This window comes from Uloborus diversus, chromosome 2 (assembly GCF_026930045.1).
Source record: "Uloborus diversus isolate 005 chromosome 2, Udiv.v.3.1, whole genome shotgun sequence".
Lineage (NCBI taxonomy): Eukaryota > Metazoa > Arthropoda > Arachnida > Araneae > Uloboridae > Uloborus > Uloborus diversus.
The window spans coordinates 12,165,847-12,186,359 of NC_072732.1; the positions used below are offsets into that span (position 1 = coordinate 12,165,847).

General features: G+C 36.8%; 2 protein-coding genes across 2 annotated transcripts in view; both read right to left on the minus strand.

The window, feature by feature from the left end:
* The window catches only part of LOC129217733 (muscle M-line assembly protein unc-89-like), a 42,814-nt gene extending 36,113 nt beyond the window's left edge, over window positions 1-6,701 (minus strand). The window contains exons 1-2 of the mRNA XM_054852069.1: window positions 6,626-6,701; window positions 1,212-1,317 (exon numbers count right to left, since the gene is read on the minus strand). The gene's annotated coding sequence lies outside the window, so the exon portion shown is untranslated. The remainder of the gene's footprint in view (window positions 1-1,211; window positions 1,318-6,625) is intronic.
* A 109-nt stretch (window positions 6,702-6,810) lies between these two features.
* LOC129217814 (obscurin-like) overlaps window positions 6,811-20,513 on the minus strand; it is a 48,202-nt gene continuing 34,499 nt past the window's right edge. Inside the window, exons 13-16 of the mRNA XM_054852153.1 lie at window positions 19,735-19,807; window positions 19,035-19,234; window positions 13,881-14,007; window positions 6,811-7,000 (exon numbers count right to left, since the gene is read on the minus strand). Of these exons, the coding sequence (XP_054708128.1) occupies window positions 6,811-7,000; window positions 13,881-14,007; window positions 19,035-19,234; window positions 19,735-19,807 (590 nt within the window). The remainder of the gene's footprint in view (window positions 7,001-13,880; window positions 14,008-19,034; window positions 19,235-19,734; window positions 19,808-20,513) is intronic.

Sequence of the window (20,513 nt, forward strand, 5' to 3'; positions counted from 1 at the left end):
CGTAAAAATTCCAAAATCAATATTATTAAAATTAAAATTTTAACGTTTAGTTTTTAAGTAACGCAGTCCATTAAATATGACGAATACCTTCATAAAAAAATGATAAAAAAAAATCAACAAACAAATGAACTAAGCTATTAAATATACCAATTTTAGGTGTGTCAAAATGTCTATGAAAATTTTGGATCTGCTTTAGCATCTTTTGATTCTTTCTCCCTGTTGTATTTGCATTTTAAATGCATTTCCTAAGACTATTTTTTGAATAACTGATAGATCTGCTTTAGCCTTGCAATTTCAGCAAGACATTCACAAACTCTATGAGCTGAGGATAACTATATAAGAATTTGGGGAAATAGTCTACCACGTGATATCAGAATTCGAAAGGAACTTTTAAAGCGTATAAAATTTTGAAAAACTTCGTTGAAATAAGGTTTCTCTTCCAATTTGAATTTTTTTTTTGAGCAATCACGATTGCTTATTGTTCTCACTTGACTGTTTTGATGTGCTATCATTTTATTTTCCCGCCAGCACCCTCTGCAGCATCACCGTCGACCGGCTCCTCACGATGCTGCTCCTCTAGCGAAAACCGTCTCCAGGTTGCATCCATATGCTATACACACGCGCATACATACACAACTACACACACACAAATACATACATCTACACACACATATACAAACACATACACACAAAAACACATACACATGCTCAAATACATACACATACTCAAATACATACATACAAACACCTACACATACATACAGACACCTACACACAACTACCCACACACTCATCACACTCATTCCTGCACACAGCCACAAACACATATGCCTACACACACATACAAAATCCCCACTACACACAAACACTCATACACACAACAACCTACACACTCATACCTGCACACAGACACAGACACACATGCCTACACACACATACACATACCTCCCACACACACATAAACACACATGCCTACATACACACACACTCGTGATTGCGAAAAACATAATTTGAGTTCAAGAGGTCAAAATTCAAATTAATTTTTTTTTTCTTTTTGTATAAAATGGTGTTATTTTCAGGTTACTTACCACCAACTTGTACATGGAATGACTTTGTTTGCTTTCGGTATCCCTTAACTCGGGATGAACACCATATTTTTCAAAACATTGTCGATTTTATAATGGAGTGTGGAAATTGTAACCGTTCCTTACCATGAAACACTGGGCTCTGGGCATCCGTCGATCTCTACTGTAAACTCAACGTCATCGTCAACTAGCGTAGAGGTGTCTTTCAATCCTTGAACAAATTTTGGAGGACCTTCAAAACAGAAAGTACATCAGGCACGAACAGTTTATCCGTTCATGACAAACAGCGTTAAAATTTTTAAACATAAGTCTACAAAGGTTTCGTTGTTGTTGTTTTGTGCCAGCTAGGCTGGCAGTTTGGGGTGCGCTGCTTCATTTTTCCAACTGTACCGTAATTTGGTGTGAAGTTCGACTTCTACAGTACACACATGCCATAAGGACCCGTTTATAGGGTAGGCAACCATTCACAGCATAACAACACATTCACACAAAGAAAGGAGAAGAACAATTGAAAGAAAGTACATCCATGCCCGAGCCCGGATTTGAACCTAGATCCTCCCCTTCACAGTCAGACTCCTCTGACCACTAGACAGGGTAGGAGGCAGAGGTTTCGTTAACACCTTGCCATACACTGTAAAAAAAATCCGAATCGTTACTGAGTATTTCCGAGTAACGTTTCAGGTTTCAATGGTTTTTATCCACTTCCTGGAAATATCAAGTATCATTGTCAAAAAGTTTCCTGAATTGCTGCAAGTTGTCCGAGTGCAGACTTCTCTCCTTTGCAAATAAATATTTTTAGATCCCTGTTTAAAGATTAACTAAGAATATTTATAGGGTGTGTCGGCTTCAGTTCAGCTGCTGCTCGTCCATGCTGATTAAACTCCCAAAGGGAGCGAATAAGTATGGACTACGTAGCTTGGCAAGAATTGCAATCAAGTGAGATGCTTGATACGTTCTTGCAATTCTGGCTTAGCTTTGGCCATGGTTGCAATACTGCTTTTGGAACAGTCTTGAGAAACTAGGAAGGTGTCAAATTGTTATGTTATCTCTACTTAAGATTAGTCTGATGTTCCAGAGACACGACTGGCTTTAAACGAGAAGATTTCTGTATTTTTCAGGAAGGTCTGAATTTTAGCGGAAAACGTTCCTGCTTTTTGCGAGACATGTTACTGGCAGAAATTAGGCACATTAGCTGCCTATTATTTTCCAGGAACGTTTCTTAATCGTTTTTACAGTGTACAAAAAAAAAAAACAATGCACAGTTCTCGTTGAACTATTTTAATGTTTCTGGAATTTGAGAAAAATGTAGATTTTTTTTCTTTAATTTTTTATTTATAAGCGTGAGAAAATTTCTGAAAATATTAAAGATATTTTGAGTTAATTGCTCCTTTTTGACGATTAGCATTACAGCTTTTCGACCATTTAAATTCTGCGCTTCTATTACAGGTGATCACGCGGTTTAAATTTAGATTAGTGTACGATTTTATGGAATAATCAATGAAGAAGAAAAAAATGTTCTATTCATCAACATTTTCTTTACTTTCCAGGGCAAGTTTTTCCTCCTAGCTACGAAGCCATTCCGTTCAGATTCACAGCAATAAACATCGTACACAGGATAGGGTTTGTTTTCTTCCTTTTAGAGAATAGCTATTTCTATTATATTCTCCTCATTTTAACTTCTTCGTTCACATATTTAAGGATTGCATTACTATGGTATCCCAAAAATTCTATTCGGAATTTTTGGGATACCATAATTCTATTTTCGGAAATGCATGAAACTTGTATGTTGGACGCTTTTTCACATTTTCATTGACATATCACATCATGAAATACACTGCAGCTCAGTCATTTCCCGCCGAGGACTGCAGTTATTAGCACTCATCAGCCCGGCATAGGAAAGTGACTGAGCTGAAGATGGAAAACTTCTTAAGCACGAAACTGCAGTCCTCGGCTGAAGATGACTGAGCTGGCGGTGTATTTCATGTATTTCTGCTTTAGTCCTGGCTATTGGGCGGTAATATTCAGTAAATTACCGCTTATTAGCCAGGGCTAAAGCAGAAACACATGAAATACACCGCCAGCTCAGTCATTTCCAGCCGAGGACTGCAGTTTCGTGCTTATTAGCACTCATCAGCCCGGCATAGGAAATTGACTGAGCTGGAGATGGAAAACCTCTTAAGGACGCCAAGAGTGCCAAACAAACTGTTAGCTAATGTAGAATTAGCACAGACCAGACGAGTGACCGAAGCAATAGTTCGGTTCATTTCGAATATTGTTGGCAAGGCATGGTATATTCAGTAAATTACCGCCCATTAGCCAGAGCTAAAGCAGAAATACATGAAATACACCGCCAACTCAGTCATTTCTTGCCGAGGACTGCAGTTTCGTGCTTATTAGCACTCATCAGCCCGGCATAGGAAAGTGACTGAGCTGGCGGTGTATTTCATGTATTGTGCGGTAATTTACTGAATATACCATGCCTTGCCAACAATCTTCGAGTTGAACCGAACCATTGCTTCGGTTACTCGTCTGGTCTGTACTAATTATATTAGCTACCAGTTTGTTTGGCACTCTTGGCTTCATTAAGAGGTTTTCCATCTCCAGCTCAGTCACTTTCCTATGCCGGGCTGATGAGTGCTAATAAGCACGAAACTGCAGTCCTCGGCTGGAAACGACTGAGCTGGCGGTGTATTTCATGTATTTCTACTTTAGCCCTGGCTAATGGGCGGTAATTTACTGAATATATCACATCATGTTCCTACCATATTACCATACTTTTTGTAAAATATAAAATTGTGGATTCAAATCTGTTAGGTTTAAATTTGTTAATACATCTTCTTTGTAGTGTTTAGGTTGACGACATGAACGAAATCTTTTTGCTCGAGACAAAAATAACACTAAAACTAGTATGTTGTGGAAATCGCAAAACTTTCTTCTCTATATTTCTAATGAGTTCTTCGCTCTTACAAATAATCTCTACTGCTAAGTTTCGGTATTGTCAGCAGCTGAATTAAGAATGGAAATCATTTTATAGGCCTTGCTTAAGTTAATTACGAGCATTTCGTTTGTAAGCAAATTCAAAAAATTATGGCAAAAGAAAATTAATTAAATCGCTGATATTTATCCAATCGCTTCTCGGCAATTAAATAGCGTCAACTCTTTTATCAGGAAACCGTAAGTGAAAATATTTAAATGTTATTCATATTTCCCATTGTTGATGTTATTAAGCTGATTATAACTCTCGCAAACGATAAGAAAAATCAGCCTCTTTGGAGCGACTGTCACCGAAGTTAAATCAGTGATTGTATCCGTGAAGGTCCACTGTTAGTTCAAATTTCACTAAATTCGTAGCACTACTTTTTTGAGATATAGCAGACACAATCAGCAAGAAAGAACGTTCTGTTGCACCACCTCGTTGTAGTTACCGGTTTAAAAATTGAATTAGCTACTTTATCCATTTATGTTATTTCTTACTTCTTGAGATATAGCAGTCACAATCAGCAAGAAAGAAAGTTCGGTTGCACCACCTCGTTGTAGTCATCGGCTTCAAAATTGACTTAGCTACTTTATCCATTAAGGTGATTTCCGACTTCTTGAGATATAGCAGTCACAATCAGCAAGAAAGAACGTTTTGTTGCACCATCTCGTTGTAGTCATCGGCTTCAAAATTGAATTAGCTACTTTATCCATTAAGGTGATTTCTGACTTCTTGAGATATAGCAGTCACAATCAGCAAGAAAGAACGTTCGGTTGTACCACCTCGTTGCAGTCATTGGCTTAAAAATTGAATCAACTACTTTATCCTTTTAGGTGATTTCTTACTTCTTGAGATATAGCAGTCACAAATAACGATAAAAAAAGTTCGCTTACTCCACTCTCTAAAGATGGATTGGCGACAAAACATAATCAGCACCAATGCACATGGGGGTACATATGTGTATCTAATTATGTTCAATTTCATGCAGTAGTTTTTGCGCTAGAGTGACCAACAAAACCTGTCGCTCACGTACCGATAGAAATTTTCTGAAAATACACAAAATCGATTCAGCACGCCTCAAAGCGTGTAAATCCGTCGAAATTTGGAACTCGAAAATTTCTCCAAATTCATTCTATTAACGTAGAAAAAGATAAAAATACGCACAACGTTGGTGGAATTTTGATACTTCTCTAGTATGTTCAGGAAACTGCATCTCTCAAAAGAGTGGAGACGCGTACTCACCAAAGAGGTCGGCAGGCGGGAGAAGAGAATATATTGTTAAGATATTCAGTAAATTACCGCCCAATAGCCAGGGCTAAAGCAGAAATACATGAAATACACCGCCAGCTCAGTCATTTAAAGCCGAGGACTGCAGCTTCGTGCTCATTAGCACTCATCAGCCCGGCATAGGAAAGTGACTGAGCTGAAGATGGAAAATCTCTTAAAAAAGCCAAGAGTGCCAAACAAACTGGTAGCTAATATGGAATTAGCGCAGACCAGACGAGTGACCGAAACAATGGTTCGGTTCAACTCGAATATTGAAGGCAAGGCATGGTATATTCAGTAAATTACCGCCCAATAGCCAGGGCTAAAGCAGAAATACATGAAATACACCGCCAGCTCAGTCATTTAAAGCCGAGGACTGCAGCTTCGTGCTCATTAGCACTCATCAGCCCGGCATAGGAAAGTGACTGAGCTGGAGATGGAAAATCTCTTAAAAAAGCCAAGAGTGCTGTTGTTTGGCACTTTTGGCTTTTTTAAGAGATTTTCCATCTCCAGCTCAGTTACTTTCCTATGCCGGGCTGATGAGTGCTAATGAGCACGAAGCTGCAGTCCTCGGCTGGAAATGACTGAGCTGGCGGTGTATTTCATGTATATTGTTAAGAGTTCGGTGCAGCTTCAAACTTTCTTTCAAATGACGACACAGTTCTTGAGAAAACACAGGAGATTTATTTACACTATGTACAAGAAAGATCGTTAGCAACTGCTAAATTAGCCATAGCAATTAGGCAAATATCAATTAACATCGTACAGTCAACGGTAACCCCACGTATTTACATCAAATACGCAAGAAATCACAGCGCAAAAGGCTTCGCAAAACAGAGCTAATCCACTCTCAGCACAACGGCTCAATCGAGACTGACTCCCGCCGTTGGCCGTGGCTATTTATAAATCTCGAAAGACAAGTTTCCATAAAATTCGAAATGCTTCTCGTATTTACTTTTTATTCATTCATGAATCTGATCAATGAAAAATGGGGGGAACCGTATACTTCAGTCGAACGTTAGGGGGTTGTATGTTCATAACAAAAAGCTATTTACAGGTTACGTTACTAAGATAATTGTAGATGCAAAATAATGGAACGAACGCCTAATTTAGCAAGATTACAACAAATTAATCACAAAAAATAATTACTATTTACAGAATTTGTAACATAATGATTTATACGAAACAGTGAAGAATATTAGCTTCGTATCACTACGAAATTCATCATTTGCCATGTCTAAAACTGAGCACATTATTGAGAATACTGACAGGTCAGTTTTTCAAAGAGACGACTTGCTGGTGACAGTGAGATCGTAAGTCGCTTCGTCCTTGCCCAAGTCGTTGATGGCCTCGGCAGTGTACTTGCCACTGTCTTCTGGCTGAACGTCTTTGATGGCAAGGGTGAATATTAGCTACCCTTGAGTTATACCCATTGAGTTATACCCTTGAGTTATACCCCCCCTTAGTTTTCAAAGAGACGACTTACTGGTGACAGTGAGATCGTAAGTCGCTTCGTCCTTGCCCCAAGTCGTTGATGGCCTCGGCAGTGTACTTGCCACTGTCTTCTGGCTGGACGTCTTTGATGGCAAGGGTGAATGTCTCTTCGTCGTCTTCTTGCAGAACGGCGTATTTTCCTCCATCGCCCGTTTTTAATTCCTCTCCGTCTTTAGTCCTGCACAAAAACAACGCAGCAACTGTTGAAGCAACATTTCAGGGTTTTAGATCTATCAGATCAGCTTTGTCCTTCCTTTCTCAACCCACGGATTGGTAAGAATTTCCGAAAAAAATTGGAGATCCTCTAAGGTTTTCACAAAAGTTTATTTTTTTTTCATCGAGCATTTAACCACTGTTACTAATTGTATTTATTTTGCAACTAATGGTACCCGCACGGCTTTGCCCGTAATAGAAAAATTAAAAGGTTTTTTGGTTCGCCTGTATCTTTACAAATAATGTTTGGTGAATTTTCTCGCCAAGTGGCTTGTACCCATGTTACGGTTCCACGTTATGAAAATTTCGTATTTTACTCGTCAATTTTATGATAATTTTGTTCTTAAAATTGGAATAGAAAAAGAACAAAATCGAATTTTAGAAAAATCGCTTCGAGGTGCACACCCCCATGCTACAAACTAACTTTGTGCCAAATTTCATGAAAATCGGGCCGAACGGTCTAGGCGCTATGCGCGTCACAGACATCCTACAGACATCCAGACATCCTCCGGACAGAGAGACTTTCAGCTTTATTATTAGTAAAGATTATACATAAATGCACATTTTTGTAATTCGTATACCTAACAAAATAAACCTTTGAGAAAAACGCAGAAGATTATAAAAAGTAAGAGTAAAATAGAAGTAAAAAATAGTGCATAAAATATTCTATTTTTTCTCAATACGGATGATTTTTTTTTTAACATGGACAGGTAACTATCTCCGAGGACCAGACAATTTTTTTCCGTGGACTGGAGCCGGTCCACGGTTGAGGTTGCATCAGAAGTAGGGTTTCCAATCCCGCGCCGAATTCAGTCCTGCGGGATTTCGGGATTGTGAGGAGCCAATCTCGCGGGATCTAAATACGGATAATTCTTTTAACATGGACAGGTAACTATCTCCGAGGACCAGACAAATTTTTCCGTGGACTGGAGCCGGTCCGCGGTTTGAGGTTTGCATCAGAAGTAGGGTTTCCCAATCCCGAACCGAATTCAGTCCTGCGGGATTTCGGGATTGTGAGGAGCCAATCTCGCGGGATCTAAATACGGATAATTCTTTTAACATGGACAGGTAACTATCTCCGAGGACCAGACAAATTTTTCAGTGGACTGGAGCCGGTCCGGGGTTGAGGTTGCATCAGAAGTAGGGTTCCCAAACCCGCGCCGAATTCAGTCTTGCGGGATTTCGGGATTGTGAGCAGCCAATCTCGCGGGATCTAAATACGGATAATTCTTTTAAACATGGACAGGTAACTATCTCCGAGGACCAGACAAATTTTTCAGTGGACTGGAGCCGGTCCGCGGTTGAGGTTGCATCAGAAGTAGGGTTCCCAAACCCGCGCCGAATTCAGTCCTGCGGGATTTCGGGATTGTGAGCAGCCAATCTCGCGGGATCTAAATACGGATAATTCTTTTAACATGGACAGGTAACTATCTCCGAGGACCAGACAAATTTTTCCGTGGACTGGAGCCGGTCCATGGTTAAGGTTGCATCAGAAGTAGGGTTTCCAATCCCGAACCGAATTCAGTCCCGCAGGATTTCGGGACTGTTAGGAGCCAATGCCGCGGGATACCGCGAGATTGACTTTATTCTTCTAAATATTACATTTTTTATTGTCAAACAGAAAATATTGTGGCATTCTGAGACGGACTGCTTTTTTTGCTTGAATTTGTAGATTTCTCGAATTCCTTACATCAATTGTAGAGAACTACGAAGGTGGGTCCCAATTAGTAATTATCGTTTGGTACGCAAAAGTGTGCCCAAAAAAGTCCAATACATCTTAACAAAGCATCGCTCGTATGTGATGGGAAAGGATTTTTGCTCAAAAAATAATGCTCTTGATGAAAACGTTTGTTGTGGCTCCTTTATCTATTGTGATATTTTCTTTATTAAAATATTGTGATATTTTCTTTATCTTATTTTTATTCTTAAAAGCTCTTTTGGTTCGCCTGTATATTTACAAATAATGTATGGTAAATTTTCTCGCCAATTGCCCTGTACCCATGTTACGGTTCCACGTTGTGATAATTTCGTATCTCGCCAATTGGCTTGTGTCCATGTTACGGTTCCACGTTATGATAATTTCGTAGTTTACTCGTACATCTTATGATAGTTTTGTTCTTAAAATTGGAACAGAAAAAGAACCACATCGAAGTTTCGAAAAATCGCTTCGAGGGTACACCCCCATGCTACAAACTAACCTTGTGCCAAATTTCATGAAAATTGGCCGAGCGGTCTAGGGCACTATGCGCGTCACAGAGATCCAGACATTCTACAGACATCCTCCGGACGAGAGAGACTTTCAGCTTTATTATTAGTAAAGATAGAGAAGCGTAATTTTCTGAATTTTAAACTTTAGAGATGATTTTCGAAAATGTTTTTAATTTTTACGCATTTTCTCAATTACTGAACAAATGAAAACTGAAACCTCAAATGAGAATACCAATTCACCCTCAGAAAAATGTACTATGCTTTTATTGTGTTTCCTAAATGGTAAATCCAACGCACATCACATGACACAAAGTTTTTCTTGCTCTTCTTGCAGAAATACGAGGAAGGTGATTCAGACTTCAGATGATGCTTCTGAAAATAGTCGATTTATGAGCGCCAAAAGTTGGAACACGTTTGCATTCAAAATGTTTGCGGGATTCGAAATCGCGCGGGACTTTGCTCTCAATCCCGCTAAATATCATGCGGGTTTCGGGATTGGAAACCCTAATCAGAAGGCTCAGATTTTTATGTCCCGGTTTTGTTTGCCTTAATAAGCGTGTTGACGGTACAACTGGTAATATATCACGTTTGCCTATGAGACTACATTAAGGGTACCATCGAATAGGGTGGGTTTGTGACAGCAGGTCATTCCTATATTTCACTTTTTGATTTGAACTATTTTTTGTTCAATTTTGAACCGTTCAAAATACTTAACATTTAACGCCTACGGGGAAATTCGAAGCAATTCCGAACTCAGAGGCGAATTTGCTTCAAACAAACTTTGTAGGAAAAAGCATTTGATGAAAAACGTGTGTATAAAATATCTTTTTGATTTGAACAAAAAGACATTTTTTAAAAAATCTTTTTTTTTTGAGTTCAAAAGATTTTTTTTTTTTTTTCGAGTTTCCGTTCAATTTCGAACAGTTCAAATCCCTTAACATTAGAGCCTACGGGGAAACTAAAAATCAATGTCACATCACATGTACCAATACCAATGATAATAAAATGGATTAAATCACGTGAGTGATAAAGCAGAGTGCAGTACATTTTAAACCTTTCGCCTGTTATAAAATACAGTATCTTACCTCTTATATTAGCTATGTAGTTATGTCACAATCTATTTGGCAGAACCTAACTCCTTTTATCACTAACTCACCACATTTGACGCTATATTAACCAATACTAACAACAATGGTAGATTAACAAGCGTTGCATTGGTTTTGCCATTTCATCCAGACACACATCTGTCTGGCATTACTTGATCTGCAGAATTACTGTTTATCAAATTAGTTCCTACTACTCTACTAGCTAAAAAAACAATATAGGGAAATTTCAGCTGTTCTAAAATATTTTAGCCCATACTGGAGTTAAATTAGGATAAACAACCAAGTTTGGTTGTGCAGAACAAGTATTTCGACAACAATGTTTTTAAAGGTGTTTTTTTTTTATGCAAAAACTTTAACATGCTATTTATAAGTTATCAGGGAAAAAAAACTACAATTTTTCATACTGAAATCTCGCTAATAAATAAGGTCATGCTGAATCGAGCTGAAAGAGGAAATGAATGTAATGAACAGAGTAGAAAAATTAAGGAGAAGGTGCATCATTTTTTATTAATATTTCTGTATCAAGAAATTTTCCTAACATAAATATTTCAGATCAGTGATTGGGAAATTTACAATGATTTAAAACTTTTTATTTATTTGTCACAGGTCAAGGTCGTCAATTTGAGCAACCCATTGCAGGGATTCTTATGCTAATCTCTACATAGTATAAAATAAAGTCTCCAAAAAGCGTCTGTGTGTTTGAACTCACAAAACTCGAGAACTACCCGGCCGACTTTGCTGAAAATTTTCACAGTTTGTTCCTTTAAGTCCTGAGAAGGTTTTGCTGACCAGTTCGAAAACAATTCGATGAATAGTTCTTTTTTTATTCCAATTTAGGTCCAATTTTCACGTAAATTCCCGAATATGCGGGGTGAGAAATTACTCGCAAATAATAATAATACATATCGTTGGATCTGGAAGAATTTTCGGCGTTCTACGCAATTTGTTCCAATGATCTAACTTAATTGCGGCGGGAGTTTTTTACGTTTTTAGCTCGAATTTTTTTAGGCTTAGCTGAAATTTAGGAACTACTTTCTTCATTAAATCCATCAATAAAAAGTGAAGGAATTGTCCTACAGTTTTCTTTTTGACAGCATTGGATAGAGCTGCCTTTTTTTACTCCAGATCTAACTCGACCTATGGTCGAAAGTTTAGCCCTCTATCTCCGTTAGAAAAAAAGTTACAAGCGAATTAAATGAAGTTCAGAAATCTGTTCTCTATTCAAGTTTTTAAACCATTTTATTTTACGTTTCCATGGTAACGCTTTTTGAATCCATTGTTTATTTTCATCTCTCTCATTTTCAATTCTTAATCTTATTTTATTTTGTGTTTCCATGGTTACGCCTTTTAAATCCATCTTTCTCATTTTATTTAATTTTAGTATCTGTCGTCATTGTTTGGCGAGAAAACTTTGCATGATGGTTTTTTTTTTCTTTAATTTAATCCTGGTTATTGAAGATACTTCACTTGACGCAATGGTTTTTTTTTTTTTTCAAGGTAGACCGGGCAAAGCCGGGCAACGCAGCTAGTTACTTATGAAAGGATATTTTAGCCAAATAATATTAATGGGAGGGCTTTTTTACCAAAAAGCTGAACGTGTGCTTCCTTTAATGCCGAATACGAAATAAAAATCAGTGAAATTTCACTAACTAAACAAGACAAGAAGTAACTAAAACAAGAAGAAACTAGTTTAATCCTCTCGAGGTTAATTTTTACCGTGAAGTAATGAATATAGATACTAAAGTAAGAGCAGAAAAAAAATAGTTTTTAAGTTTTCCTGGGCACCTCCGTCCACGAGTCTCATATAGGTCTCGAACAGTATTTTTTAATTTTATGGAAATCTGTTTTGTTCAAAAATAATTTAAAAGCATGCACTTCTCGTGTAAAAGTAAAATAATAGGGAGGATATATTTACTTATAGTTCAAAAAATAAATACATAAAAATTGTTCATAAAGCAGGTTAAATAATGAGTTAATTTTTTGCCTACTTTCCCAGTAAAAGTTAAAGAAAGAAGAAAAAAGCATGAAAGAAGGCTTAATGCGTCTTGAAAATATCGCGAGAAACAAATAAAAAAATAAAATAAAAGAAAAAGTTATTAAATAAATATTGAAAAATTAAAAATTGGACAGTAGGGTATTGAGATGGAGGAAAAAGTCTGTCTCTGTCTGCCTGCCACCCCCCCCCCCCCCAATAACTTTTGAGTGAATAGTCCGATTCGAACAAATTTGTTTTTGTTCGAAAGATCTCGGCGAGGACACCTCATTCCTAAATTTCACTTTTTGATTTGAACTATTTTTCTTTCAATTTTGAACAGTTCAAAAAAACTCCTACGGGGAAATTCGAGGCAATTCGGAACTCAGAGGCGAATTTGCTTCAAACAAACTTTGTAGGAAAAAACTTTTGATGAAAAACTTGTATATAAAATATATTTTTGATTTGAACAATTTTCCGTTCAATTTTGAACAGTTCAAATCCCTTAACATTAGAGCCTACGGGGAAACTGAAAGTCGATGTAGATTCGTACTTGAAGGCGGATTTACTTCAAACAAATTTTGTTGGAAATAGCTCTGATTCTGACTCTGATAGGCTCTGATTCTTGGATATTTGATTCCGACTCCGCAAACATTGGCAGAGTTGCGGACTCTAAAGGAAATGACCAATTCCAATACCAGGTCTTTGAATTAAATACCTTCGGCTCCCGAATCTGACTCCTTTATCCCAAAATGAGATTGACTCCGACTCCACAACCATGGTTTTTACTGTGAAATAATTATGTTTTTACCTAAAGATATGCGCAGACGATTTTTTTTTTCGATAATGAAAACTATTCCTTTAGTTGACATTTTATTTATTTATTTTTTTAATTTTTGAAATTACCTTAATTCATTTTTTTTGGCAACAGGGGAAAAATAAACATTTCTTTTTTTGTTATGACTTTTTAATTTTAATGAGCTTATTATTATTTTTTACCCTTTTGAAAGCTCCTAAAGATTTTTTTTTCTTAATGGAATAAAATTTATTTCCTGCTTTGTTTAAAAGGTGCTTCTACTTTATTTGTTCTTTTATTATTTTTTACGCATCTAATTCTTTAGATGAGAAAGGAATATTTTATTTCTAGACATTGGCTTAAAATATTATAAAAAATATGTTGTAAATAATTTGCCATTTTAGCTAAATTTGAGAATTTTGATCAGATCCTAGAAAGGCGATATTGGTTTAGGGTAAAGTAGGCTCGTTTAGTTCCAGACGGAACTTCTTGTTCTAGTTCCATACGGAACTTCTTGTTCTACTTAGACAAACAGACCCATTAGGTCGGCAATCATTAATTGGCGTCCACGGCGTCATTTTAAGTATTGGTATTATAAGGCCTAATGTTTTTTTTTTCTACATGAATGAAGGGCTCTACAGAGCGAAGAAAAAGTCGCGGAAATTTTGAAACCAAAATATAGTTTTTTGACGGAATAATAGCTTTATTTGAAGTTCAGAGGTGAGAAATTTAAAGACACTTGTTCACACTCATTCATTCTTACCAAGTGATGATTGGTTTAGGGAATCCTGTGGCGGTAAGCTCCAGAAGAGCAGATCCACCTTCCTTGGCTTCGACCTTGCTGACCGGGGCACTCAACTTGGGGCGCTCGGGATCCCTGGGCAGGCCACCTGAAACAAATAAAAAAAATAATAATTTGAATCTTGACATCTTGAATTCAAATTATGTTTTTCGCAATCACGAGTGTGTGTATGTAGGCGTGTGTGTTTGTGTGTGTGTGTGGGGGGGGGGGTATGTGTGTTTGTGTGTAGGGGGTATTTGTATGTGTAGGCATGTGTTTGTGTCTGTGTGCTGGCATAAGTGTGTGGGTAGTTGTGTGTATGAATATGTGTGTGGGGGGTATGTGTATGGGTGTGTGTACGCATATGTGTTTGTGTCTGTGTGCAGGCATGAATGTGTGGGTAGTTGTGTGTATGTGTAGGTGTCTGTATGTATGCGTGTGTGTATGTGTATGTGTGTGCGTGTATGTGTGCGTGTGTGTATGTGTATGTGTGTGCGTATATGTGTGCGTGTGTGTGTAGTTGTGCATGTATGCGCGTGTGTGTAGGACATGGCCGCAACCTGGAGACGGCTTTCGCTAGAGGAGCAGCATCGTGAGGAGCCGGTCGACGGTGATGGTGCGGAGGGTGGCGGTGGGAAAATAAAATGACAGGACGCCAAAAACAGTCAAATGAAAGCAATAAGCAATCGTGATTGCTCAAAAAAATATGATGTATCTCACCGAAATGCGCTAACAGTTTTTCGGTTGAAGCTTTTAAAGGAAAAACTAGTACCAATCATTACAGCCGCAACTTCCAAGGAAGTAAATAAATAACAAATAAATACCATAAATGAATATACAGCAAATAAGAAATAAATATTCTATGAGCTCTAAAAACCTCACTATTTTGCATTGAAAAAGGAGTTCCTGTAAACCCCGAAACACGTGTCTGGAGCAATCTGCTAATTTTGTGCGTCAAAACGTTGTTAATTGCCATATACAGCATATAAATAAAAGAAAATCACTCCCGAAAAAAATTTAAGTTAAATTGACTAAATTGTTAATGTATCGCTACCGAAGTGGCATATCAGGATGCGCATATACAAATGAAAAAAGTATTTAACTTTCATGTAATATCTCAGAAAAGCGTTAGCTTATTTACTGCTGAGTTTTTAAGTTTGAAACTATCTTTCTTTTTTTTTTTCAAATGAAATGTTTTTAAATTGGCAGAGCATGTGAAATTCTTCGATATACGCCTGAAACTTTGTTTTATTACGGAAAAATTCAAAAATCATTTTTTTCCTCTTAACTAGCCATCGGTATATTTATTTGCTTGCGAAATTGAAGAATGTTGTGAGAAACAAAAATTAGTTAAAACATAACAATTACTCTGCTTTTTCATGGATCATCAATCAAATGAAAGTTAAATCGGAGTCCGATATTTTTCAACCCCGAGACAGTACAGCGTGAAACAGCTGAACGTTTGGGCCATTAAAAGTACTATTTGTATAGCTTGAGTCCGTCCCTTTCGTCTTTCTGTGGAATCCACTTTTGGAATGTGCCTTTGGAACCCCCAAAAAGGACATCTGTACTCGAATGTTTTTGTGGAACATTACGATGAAGCATATTTGCTCCTTGAAAAGCACTTCACATGGCAGGCGCATATTTCGAATGATAAGAGGTGGTAATTGCACGAGAGGCTTACGCAACACCATCTCCATATTCAGCAATATATGGCACTGGGAAGCAAAGTTATGTAAATGGATTTTTTTTTTTTTAAGTTTTCAGTAAAATGCGTGCGAAGCTCAAACCCGAAGTAGGCATTCACCTGAAAGTTTGTTTTTAAAACTATGTTACATAACAGAGTATGCCAGAGGTAGGGGAGAGGGGGGCACATGTGAACAAAAACGACATTTTTCTATATATTTCATTATTGATTTGAGATAAAAAAGAAAAAGGTGTTAAATATGATAAATCAAACATTTGCTAATATTTTCATGCAGCTTTCCCCCTTCTGCAAGAGTAAATTCCAACCTAAAAACTAATTCTAAAATATGTTACATTTTGTTCACATCTGCCCCGGTGGGGGGGGGCAGTTGTAAACACACCTGGGGCACAAGTGAACAGATACATAAATGGTATAAAATGCACCTAAGCATATCTTTGAGTACTCTTTATTACACATTAATAAACACAATGAAAATATAAATATTGAGTACAAAATAAATTAACTTGATTCAACGAACATTATAGCCTTCAAGTTTTACAGAAAATGAAACTGAAGAAGCAGCTCGATATGTGCTACCTAAAATTGTAGGTGGGGGTAATTTTAGCAGAATATCATCAGTGTTTACCATCGATGTATCATCTGTTTCTGGAAATACAAAGGTTTCTTTCTTCTGCTTCCTCATGAATTTAACATTTGCTTCATCACTCTCCATTTTCTCGATACGGACAACATAGTGAATTTTTGTCTTTTTTGTAGTGAATTCTACGAGAACAAAGTCATTCACAGCTAAATTTTCTGGTGCAAGGTTGACTTCAGCAAAAATTTCTTGATGGCTACTCTCTTCAAAGCTCTTCGGAGTCACTGACTACAACCTTTGACTGCTCCTTTTTCAACAGTTCAGCAAGTTGTAACTTTCTTTTCTTTGCAACTCTTTCACATTTTATCTTCATTTTCTCTGCCTTTTCTTCCATAACTTTGACAGCAATGTCTTTTTCGGGGGTGTCTGTTAAAATTCTTGATTTTCTTTTTTGACGCTGCTTACTTTTCCCTAGAGTGGAATCGTGAAATTCTATTCTAGGCAATGGTCTCACACATTCTGGGGTAGGACTTGAATGTGCATTGCAGCTGGTGGAGGCATCCTCAGGATTAACTGGCATTAAGCTTGTTATTTGAATTGGGATGAAATCAGCGTCAGTAAAAGCAAGCCGGGATAACGGCCAAATTCCTGGTTTAGAAAAACCCGATTTAATATTTTTGGATGTTAAGGTTGCTGTGAAAGCTGGTGAAGAACACTGACCAATTTCATATATAGTTATTCTTTTTCCTGGGTGTAATGTCAACCAGTCATTGAAAGAAGTTTTCAGTGCAGATTTAAAGGGACCATAAACACCTACATCCAAAGGCTGTAAGCGATGTGAACAATGAGGGGGGAATGTAAGGAGTACTATTCTATTCTCACGACAAAATAATATTACATCCAAACTGATATGACTTTCATGATTATCAAGTAGAAGCAAAACAGGATTTGCTGCGGTACAGCGGGAGTACTTTTGGAAGTGTTTTACAACTTCTAGGAAGATATCTGCTGTCATCCATCCAGTTTTGGATACTAACCCTAAGCTTTCTGATGGTGCTCCATTTAAGAAAATATCTTTGTATCTTTTTCTTGGGAATACAAAAACAGGAGGTACAGTGTTTCCCATTGCATTAACTATACCACAAAATGATACAAGTTCACCTCTTGCCTGAAACATTTTGTCCAACTTGTTTCTCTCCACAAACCGCGATCACTTTTGCAGCTTCCAGCACAGTCGCGATACAGCTTATAGTAACTTCAATTATTAAAATTTTTAATTATTCAATGTTTCTTAATTAGCCTAATCAAATAAAAAAATTAAACAATTTTTAAAATTGAAATAACTAATAAAAAAACAGTATGGGGCACATGTAAACAGTTCACACCTGCCCCTACATAGTGTGTTCACATGTGCCCCATATAACAACTTAAGCCTAATCTGATAAAAAGCAATATTTCTTTCAAATTTTAAAAAAAAAATAGAGTACAAAAACTTACTTTATTAATCCCACTTCAAAATGAATAAAGTTCAAATCACAATAAAGATAGTGTTGAATGTGTTTTTACTCTGAGAACTGGAACATGAAAGTTTTTTGGCACCTTCCAAAACAGAAGTTATTATGATAACTAAAAAACAAAATGGTTGAGATCTTTGAAATTTCAGGGAGCATACAGTACTACTGCTGTCATCTACATGAATTTTTTTCAGATTTTTTCCCTCATGTTATCTGGGTAAAATATGGTATGTTTACATGTGCCCCCCTCTCCCCTACTGTCTGACCACGGATTGTATGGAAAGACAAACATCCGTTTTACAGCCGGAAATGGACGAATCTATTATTTTTTAGCGATGTCAGCTTTTGCAAAAGCAGAGTCTCATTCAGATGAGTGGAATACGCGCATCAATATTTTACTTTTCCCTCTCATTCAGGTAGATTCGTTTTATCTGGACATTTGAAAATTCCATACAATCCGTGGTTGGACAGTACTACAGTTGGACCTCCATACATCGAAGTAGCAAATTGCCGAGAAAAAATTCGATATATAGAAATTTCGATATATAGAAACGATCTTATTTTATCATAAAAATCTCCTAAAACATTAAAATTAAAGTTAATTTTTGTGCATCTAACCCAATTTCTAATTTATACGAGCATCGGATTAAACGTAAGTTAATAACCGAGAAATTAACAGAAATTGCATTTTTGTGCCTTCATACATCTTCATTCTTCGGCAGTTCAACTTGATTCGCAACATGAGGGGATTTTCGTTTTGACAAATCGAGAGAAGAGTAAAAAATGAATCTACTTAACTAGAATGATTTTTACTGAAGCTAAAAAGACTAGGAATGATAATCAACAGACAAAAAGGATAACTTGGAACTGATTTTACAGTGTTACTGGTTATAACTAAGATTAGAAACAAACTTGAGGGAATTTAGAAACACCAGAACGGAACAACGACCTACACACCATTCAAACCCAGATTTCTTATGAGTTTCTTAGCAACCTTTAGTAAACATAATTTTCTCCCCTAACTTTCATTTTTCATGAGACAAACAGTCTGAAGTGGAAAAAAAAAATCTACGAATGTCTCGAAAAAAATTTCGATCTATAGAGATTTTTTCGATATATAGAAACAATTTTTCTATGTAATGAACATTGAAATTTGCTGGGATTCCGATGTATAGAAAATTTCGATATGTGGAAGTTCGATATATGGAGGCTCAACTGTACTACTATCTCTTGACACTAAACAGACGACAATTTCTTTATCGCTTGTACGTGCTTTCTCTAAATGTGACTTGAACCATATTGCTTTAAGTTGCTTTTTTTGTACATGAATATCTCACCTTGCACCGTGAGTTCTGCACTGCAGCTGATTTTCCCAGACCCCGTGCTAGCAACGCAGGTGTACATTCCACCAGGATCACCGGGTGTCACGTGTTGGAAGACCAGGGACAGAGTGTCCTCTCTCTCGTCGATGGACACTTTGAAGTTTTCGCTTTCCTCCGTTTCTACGGCAGCCTCCTTTCCTGCGTGGTCGGGACTCCTAAGAGAGAATGAGTAGCTTAATGCCCTTGATTTACGTGATACAAAATTAAAGGGAACGTTGTTGAGTTAATATATTACAACAAGTCCGCTTACATGCTGCAGATAAAATTTAATTGCTGAGCTGGCGAGCGAAGCAAGCAAAAGGCAGAGCTCCCTAGTATCAAATACAGCATGACATGGAGGTATACTTAAGAGACATAGAACTTTTTTAAGAACAGTGCTGAAAACCAGAGCTCGATCCTATGTCTTCGAATGCATAGCCTAGTAAAGATATTTGCAGTATTAACGCACCACTAGCAGTAACCAAAGTCCTGCGCTTCAAGTTAGTTTTGCAACACGTTTCAAGAGATACGAATAAGAAAAATAACTGACTTGAGGAAATGTATGACCCAAATTGTTATTGTTCTCTTCATGCATGTTATTAAAAACTTAGCAGAAGAGTGTTTAGTTCACGAACAACACAAACTGAGTTTTGAAATCAAAATGGACATAACATACCATTGACGTTGGTCATCTAATGCTTCAGCCGTCGACGTGCCTTCATCTGCAAACCTTACAAATACTTTGGTACCTTAAAGATAAATAAGAAAAACAATTGTAGATATTCATTCAATCTCATCATAAAGAGAAAACTGATGTTGAAGTAAAGACTTTTCTTTAAAAGACGCCAGATGTTCTGCCTACATCTTCCACCTATACCCATTTTGGTAAGAAAAAAAGGAAGAGCGCTTAGGATAAAAAAAAAAAAGCTATTAGGACTAAAAAAGTCAAAATGTTTTTTAATTGACGAAATTTTTCTTTGATTTTTTTTAGAAGGTTTCAAGTAGGGATTTATCTTTTTGATTTCGAGTAGAAGAAACTAAATTTCATGGTTTACCTTATAAACACTAGTCAATCTTAATCTAAAAAAAAAATATTTTAAATTGCGTTTCAACTAAACTTTTCAATATTAGTGGGATATTTACTGCATTTTTTGACTGACACTTTTTATTGGTGTAAAATCTGATTGCAATACATGATTGTTTTAATCAAAGTGAGCAATCTGAAATTCTGAAAAGAAAAAAAAAATCGACTTAGTTAATTTAATAATTAATAGTCCTAGACAACGTACTGCAATTTTTCATATTTACTTTCAGTTAGCTTACCGAATAAATAGAGCCGAAAATAACTGTAGATTGTTTTTTTTTCATTTAATGAAATGAATGAATAAGTAATTTTTTATCAATTACTTTTAATGAAATCATTGAAAATCGATAAATATATCTCATTCCCAAGGA